Raw genomic sequence first — 8,069 nt, forward strand, 5'->3', positions numbered from 1 at the left:
CTATTTTTCTTTATTATTATTATTATTATTATTTTAAATTATAGATAGTCAGTCGATTATTTTCATAAAGAATAATATTAGAGAAAAATCATTATAACAATACATATTTTACACTCACTATATTATTACTTCTAATTAATTATTCTTAATACTCATTTAAAAAAATATATAATCTAAATAATATCACATCATATATAAAATAAATATTTTTAACAATAACTTCTATCTATATTTATTTATTCATTCATAAAACGTGTGATCCGTAGCATTACCCACAAATAAATGCTCAGGACAAAAACCTCTCTCTCTCTCTCATTATGATTATCTACTCTCGTTCACGGTGTACTCTCAAGTCACATGTCCACGTTGCTTATTCTTTTTTTTTTTTACTTTTTAAAAATATTTAAAATAGGTTAAAAAAAAGTAATTAACGGTGATTAAGATTTCGTTTGATTCTTAAATCAATTTTAATTCATCATTATAATTTTTTTTAATTTTAATATAAAATATAATAAATAATTTAATTTCTTCAAATTATTAAATAATAATAATATTAAAAAATAATATTTTATCATCTTAATTTAATTCAATTCAATTCAACATTTAAACACAATCTAAAAGTGATGTTATTTAGGCGACAGAATAATACCATTCTTTTCTTATAAAGAAAAGCTATTTTGCAGCTCAGCCCAAATTGTACAGCTCAAATATACTACTTGATAAAAAGTTTTTTTTATTTAATAATTAAGGAGTAATTTTAAATATATTGATATATATTTTTTAAATATTTAAATATATTAAAAAATGTGAAAAAAAAAAAAAAAAAACTAGTGGTCGGCTGAGTAGGACCGCTCTTCTGCCTATATAAAGAAGCTCCCGATCCCCCAGCTCTGAAACTCAAGTACCGACGTTGATTCAAGTACTACTGGGCAATTAAAGATATGATCATGATGTGGTTCTTAATTCTATGCCTTACTGCTTTGCTTGCAGTTGGGATTAGTCACTGGGTTTACATGTGGCTTAACCCCAAGTGCAATGGCAAGCTTCCTCCTGGTTCTATGGGCTTTCCCATTATCGGAGAAACCTTGCAGTTCTTCGCTCCTCATCCATTTCATAACATCCCTCCCTTCATTAGAAACAGAATGGAGAAGTACGTAACATCATATATTTTTCTATCGATCATGCATGAATACAAAAGTTCACACACTCTCCACACTTACTGTAGTTTTATTAATCATATCAAAATTGCCATCTTAATTTTCCTTTACTAATCCCATTTTAATATTTTCCAATTTCCATGTTTAATGCATGGCATGCCCATGATTTAATTTAACTTGCAAATTTATCTGGTTTTGTTTGTATTAATTCAGGTATGGGGCTGTATTTAGAACAAGTTTAGTTGGAAAAAATGTGATAGTTTCCACGGATCCTGAAGTCAACACTTACATTTTCCAACAGGAAGATAGATCTGTCTTGTTATGGTACACTGAGAGTTTCATGAAAGTTCTTGGAAAAAAAAGTCTTCTCACTCATCATGGAGTAATTCACAAATACCTCAAGAACTTGATTCTACACCTTGTTGGCCCCGAAAACCTTAAGGCAAAAGTAATGAACGAGATGGATGTAGTGATTTGCAGACATTTGCATGCTTGGGCAAGACATGGAACCTTGGACTTGAAAGAAGTAACCTCAAATGTAATAATAATATTGTCGAAATTCATGCCATATATTTTTATTAATTTTCTCAAAATATTGATCATATATCTAATTTCTATTATTTTGAAGATGTTATTTGACTATGCTGCTAAGCAATTGATAAGTTATGATGAATCGAAGACACCTTTGAAATTGGCAGAGAATTTCAAAGCTCTTATCTATGGTCTCCTATCTTTTCCTAATGACATTCTTGGCACTCCATACCATGCTTGTCTCCAGGTACTAATTATTATTTAAATGTTGCTCATAATATTAATGGAAATTAATAATTATAAGAAAAATGAGCATGCAGCTTGTTTATTTCCTTTTATTATGTCTTGAATAATATTTAATATATAAATTAATTAGTTTCATTTTGTGTTTGATTTTAGGGACGTAAAAATGCTACAAAGATAATTACGGATATCTACAACGATAGGAAAGCATCAAAGATTCATCGTAGTGATTTCTTAGATCATTTGCTTGAGGAAGTGGAGAGTGAAAAGTCTATTTTGAATGAATCATCTGCCATTGACTTGGTCTTGGTGCTTCTGTTTGCTTATCATGAAACTATTTCGACAACCTTAACATTAGTACCAAAGTTTATGTCTGATCATCCAGACGTGCTGGCAGAACTAACGGTTTGTAATAATTAAGATTGTTTAAAGTTAAAAACTTTTTTTCAAGCCTTCTTCTGATCTTCATGTTTAATTAGTTGCGCCACCACAAATATATATATAAATAAATATATATATATATATATATATGAGAAGTACTATATATATATATATAAAGAGAATATATAAAAATAATATTAAGGTTTGACCACTTGGTTTGACCGTTGGTATTTTTTTATTTATTATTTTTTATTTAGTAATTAAGAAAGTGATTTTAAATGTATTGATATATTTTTCTATTTTTTAAAAAAATAAAAATATATTAAAAAAATATGAAAAGAAAAACAAGTAACAAAAAAAATAAAAAAGGCTGGGCTGCACGCCCAGCGATAAATGCTGGGCGGCAGAGTAGCCTTGCCCTTTAATTAAAGGAAGGAAATAATAAATATTTAATAAATATTTTCATATGGCAGAAAGAGCATGAGGAAATTCTAAAAAACCGTGATGATGAGACATCTGAAATTACGTGGCAAGAATACAAGTCAATGACTTTTACACATATGGTACGTACGAGTAGTGCTTATGATTAAACTAATTTATAATTAAATCTTGATTTATCCACTGAATTTTATGGTATTCTCTTGTTTATAATAAACTTAGAGATTTCTTAATTTTTAATTTGCAGTTTATCAATGAAACTGTAAGGTTGGCAAACATTGTCCCGGGGATTTTCCGAAAGGTCGTAAAAGATGTGGAAGTGAAGGGTAAGTAGAAAAGAAAAATACTATTTGTCTTTATAAAGAATTTATTTTTTCACATATTAATAATTGATATGCTAAAAATTATGAAATTTAAAATTTAAAATTTGAATTTGAAAACAAAACTGATAAAATTAATCTTGTAAATAAAAGTATAAGTAAAAATTGTAAATATATATAACGTTACTCGTAAAAACAATAATGGCCTTCGTCTTAAATTTAATCATCTTAATGTAAATAGTTAAGATATAATTCACTTATAATTTGCCAAATCAACATAGATAGCTTGAATAATATATATACTACAAGAAAAATAGACATTTGTGACGGATTATTTATGACAAAAACAAACACATGTGGCAGGAAATAATCATTTTTGCTGGAAATAACTAATCACAAATAAATAATTTTCTCGTAAATATAGCTTGAATATTGTTGTGAAGATCAGAACACTTTTCTGTTTTTGTTTTGCAGGATATACAATTCCTGAAGGCTGGCTAGTCATAGTTGTTCCATCTGCTCTACATCTAAACTCAGATGTGTACACCGATCCTCACACATTTAACCCATGGCGATGGGAGGTATGTATAGTATTAATATATATTTATATTTATGTAATTTGCATTTAATTTATATTATTACTGCAAAAATGTTAAATTAATTAATCATTTTATACTATTGGATATTTTTCTAATTTGATTTTCTCTTCAAAATGGAATATTGGGAAAAAAAAGGGAAAAGAATTGCATGCAGGGTCTAAAACGTTCATGGCGTTCGGTGGTGGTGTGAGACTCTGCGTGGGAGCCGACTTTGCAAAGCTCCAAATGGCCATATTTATTCATTACTTGGTCACAAAATACAGGTATATATATATATATATATATCACAACTAAATTATATTCTTTTTATATTTACTCGAAGACTAATCAGTAGCGGAACTAAAAATTTATTGTCGGAGGTCGAGCAAAATTAAAATTATAATAAAATATTTTTTGTTTTATTTTTAGATCAAAATAATCTCTAAGATCAAAATAATTTTATAGAGGGAGCCATGACAAGATGAGATTAATATAATCTTTTTAAATCATAAAAAATTAATATATATATATATATATATATATATTTTTTCAAATCTTAGCCCCTACCCCTTCATAGGTCCGTCCCTGCCTGAAGTTTTTCAACCTTTTCTTCCCTTTTTAAGAGCTAGATTTAAACATTTTTTACACATCATGCACAACTTATTAATGTGACATGTTTTAAATAATTTTATATATTAATATAACTAATACTTAAATGGTAATTATTTAAAATATGGCATACAATAAGTATGACTTATTTATTGATAAAAAACAATATTTCTTACTCTTTTATTTTTCCATTTGTTTGTAACTAATTAATAATATATATATATATATATAATTTAGGTGGAAAATAAATGGAGGAGATGAGAAGATGATTCGAAAGCCAGGCTTGGTGTTCCCGAATGGTCTACGAATTGAGATCTCCGAAAAGGACATGAAGTGCTGATGAAGAAGAGATCGTTAGATCCAATGCGAAACGAAATAAATGCACCTCATGATGATCTTATATATTAATGGTGCCTATTATTATATATTGCTGCTTTGAGATATCTTAATTAGGTGAGGGATGCATGGGAATACTGTAATAACTAATTACCACCTTCATAAGTACATATATATATTATATAAATAAATTAATCATGTATTAGTGATATTGATGATTATTAGTGTGTGTTTAATTTTCTAATCAATAACATGATGATTTATGTATTCATGAGCTTATATATGCTACAATGTCACGAAGAGTACACTTTTCTTTGAGTGCACCAAAACAATCGGATATTGTTGAAGAAATTTGAGCAGATATAGTAATCTGAAAAAATAAATGTGATTTTGAGGCGTGTAGAACATTATATATCTTTAAGGTGATAATTGTCCCCACTCAAAAGAGTTTGCTACCAAACCAATTCATATCCAAGATACAATAAAGTTACCAACTACATATAGCAATTCTAAGATATTTTCTTCAGAGTTTTTCTATAAAATTGTGTAAGTTACAAAAAATATGGGAGAATAGAATGTTAAAATTTGTGGGTCTCATCCTCTATTTATAGAGAATGAAGTGGCACCATGTAAAAGATTACAACTCTTAACTTGTAACTTTTCAACTGACATATACTAATTTAAAGGTCATGATGTTTAACTTAAAGACCAAAATGCATGTATACCTAGTCAAGTGGTTAGGTGCAAGTCCCCCCAATGACACTTTTCTTGTGAATTAATTTTAAAGCATTGCACTCCTTCAATGTGCCTCTTCGAATGGGCCATGTGCCCGGTAGACCTCTAAGTCTATCTTGTGCTTTGATAAAATTAAATCATCATAGCATAGCCATGGAATTTCGAACCAATTATCATTCTTTTAAAACAACACATCCTTACCATTGAACCAATGCATTTCCTTATAGTAGTTATTTACGATGTATTTCACACACCGATTACTGGGTTCAACAACCTGGAATACAAGCAAGGTAGTGGCTCGAGGTTATGGGTAACCTATGATGCCTAAGTCAGTGTTCCCCTTACTAGGGAGAATTTCAGTATATCAAGAGAGCATGAGGCAATTCTAACCTGAGGTTTGGCTTTTATACCACTAGCCGAGTTGGTCCCCCGTATCTTGTGTCAGAGGTATCTGTCTTTCGTATGGCACATTATTCAGCTGTTTCTAACAAGGCATTGCCCTCTCAAGTCACGTCCTTTTGGCTGGTTGGTGGCGCAGACTCTGCTGCATACTTTTGCCAATGAAAGGGGTCATGTCACGCGCACTATTGGTGACATGTTGCTTTATTGCAAACTCCCTGTCCGTGTGTGTGTCACCCTTTTGACGGGATTTTAGGAATATTGGTGCCCCATCTCCTTGCATTTTCTGGGCTTCATCTCCCCCAAGCCCCTTTATCCGTTGTGTAGACCATGGTTAGTGCACTCGCGAGGGGGATGTTTGGCATGGTCTCATCCTAGCCCAGGAGGGTCATATGAATGTCCCTCCCCATTAGGCCTAGCCCAACCCAATAAGGGATTTAGCATCCTCTCTAATTACCCCACCAGTTTCTAATGTACGTGTTCAATGGGAATTTGTAATCATGTCGATCCATTTAATTCTTTTGGCGGCTTATGACGTCTGGCATGGGAGGCTGTTTGTCATGTGCGTCTTTTCCCCTTCCCACGTTTGGAGGTTATGTCTAATGGCTTGCCCCAAGTTTCTCGTGCAGCAAAAATTGCGGGATCTATCACCTGTCGTTCTGCATCCCAATGACACCTGTCTTTTCCCCGTATGGGCAACTCGATCATTGCAATCTTCTTATTTAAACCCAAGTCCTGCATCATTTTCCACTTTCTAGCTTTTTAGTTTCCTTCGTGTTTCTTACTCTCTTGTGCTTTCCTCCTGTCTTCCTTCTCAACCCCTCCTAGCCTTTTTATTCTTCCTCAGTTGCCTTCAAACCCTGCACATGGCGCCCAAGAATGCTTCATGTTTCTCTCCCCGGGCTGCTCACGCATCCCATCCATAGGAGTCTTCAAGAGTTCTCGGCGGCCCAGATCTCCCTAAGGCTCGCGATGAGCCCAACACTTTGACGGATACCATTGGGTCTTGATAGTTACTCCAATGGAGTTGAGGTTGTTCAGGAATTCCTTTGGAATGCCTGGTTCTACAAACTTCGAGGCCCCAGCGAACCGCCAAGGGGCAGTGGACTCGGAAGGGTTTGCCATGAGAGTGGGCCTGTACCCTTCGATGTACACTAGCATACTGCTACTTCCCTTCTGCCATCCAATTCGAGAGGTTTTGGACATCCTTCGCCGAGTGCCTGCAGAGCTCCATCCCAATGCTTGGAGGATCCTGATGAGCTACTACATCACTCGGTGCACAGTCCTCGAACCCCTCAATAACGTCTACCAGACTTGACGGCCAAGGAGTTCTTGTTCACACATAGTGTGTTACACCTGGACAGCAACTTGTGCAGTTTTCATTCCCGATTGTGGTATCAGGTTGCTCGGCTAGAGACTCGTTACTCTCATATCAAGGATTAGTTTAAACAATTCTTATTCACGACGGGAGAAGGTTGGGAGTTCCCAGCTAGGTAGGAGGTTCACCGCGAGTTCCCTATCCGGGTAGTTTGGGGGCATTGTACTGGATGACAAGGAGATCGGCCTAGAGATGTCCGGGCATGAGCAAGCTTGATTGGAGGCGGACTATGCCTGGGTGAGGGCACATCCCAGTGACGTCGACTCGGAGGCCCTGCTGACCAGAGCCAACATAGATCGCTTCTTGACTTTTCCGAACTGATCTTGTTTCACCGAAAGGGACTTGCCAAAGAGTCAATCATCTTTTAGGGAGTGAAGAAGACCTCCCAACCCTCCTTTGGAAGGAGGGGCGAAAAGACCTCGCACCGAGGTTAAGGAGTCATTAGGGTCAGGAGACAGTGGTAGCAACTCTTGGTCACGAAGACAGCTTCTTGAGCTGTGGAGACTGTCAATGAACCATCACGTTCCTCGACGAGCTCCAGTGATTCTTATGCCAAGCAAGCACTACCCCCACTGCTGGTGGCGACTCGGGCTCCCACCACGTTAATAGTCCCCCAAGTTTTTACCCCGCTGAACAATGCAGTGCCAATAGGGGCTCTCAGCCTGGGGAAGAAGAACTAGATATGGCTTTCTTCTTGGCCTTCCTCGACCAGCCCCCAAAGGACTCCTAAATCTTCGTTCCCCCACCTGAGGTTCCCCTAGAGTTAGTTGCCTCTCTTTGCACTGGGGATTTTGAAGCAGTTGGGAATGCCAAGATGACGATGTGCTTGGGCAACAAAGCGGAGTTCGTCTCCTCGCACCTTGACCCTAATGAGGGATCATCCCTGAGCCACACTCAGGTCATGGACCTTGACAAGGATAGGGTCTCCATCTTGGAGTCCCCTATCTGAGACTCCCCGAAGACC

General features: G+C 35.1%; 1 protein-coding gene across 1 annotated transcript; it reads left to right on the forward strand.

Moving 5' to 3' along the window:
- The first annotated feature begins 941 nt into the window (after window positions 1-941).
- LOC108983330 (cytochrome P450 87A3-like) lies at window positions 942-4,724 on the forward strand. Its single transcript, XM_035683490.1, has 9 exons — window positions 942-1,150; window positions 1,371-1,695; window positions 1,786-1,935; window positions 2,088-2,336; window positions 2,786-2,875; window positions 2,998-3,076; window positions 3,545-3,651; window positions 3,805-3,932; window positions 4,495-4,724. Exons 1-9 carry the CDS (start codon window positions 942-944, stop codon window positions 4,595-4,597), a joined length of 1,440 nt encoding a protein of 479 aa, XP_035539383.1. The 3' UTR covers window positions 4,598-4,724.
- The last annotated feature ends 3,345 nt before the right edge of the window (window positions 4,725-8,069 follow it).

Source organism: Juglans regia, chromosome 12 (assembly GCF_001411555.2).
Source record: "Juglans regia cultivar Chandler chromosome 12, Walnut 2.0, whole genome shotgun sequence".
NCBI lineage: Eukaryota > Viridiplantae > Streptophyta > Magnoliopsida > Fagales > Juglandaceae > Juglans > Juglans regia.

What these genes read in the sequence shown, in the direction of transcription:
- LOC108983330 (XM_035683490.1), top strand. Translation starts at nt 942, where the DNA reads ATGATCATGATGTGGTTCTTAATTCTATGCCTTACTGCTTTGCTTGCA. An exon ending in ACGTGCTGGCAGAACTAACG is followed by an intron (nt 2,337 to 2,785) that starts GTTTGTAATAAT and finishes TTCATATGGCAG; the next exon opens with AAAGAGCATGAGGAAATTCT. An exon ending in TACTTGGTCACAAAATACAG is followed by an intron (nt 3,933 to 4,494) that starts GTATATATATAT and finishes TATATAATTTAG; the next exon opens with GTGGAAAATAAATGGAGGAG.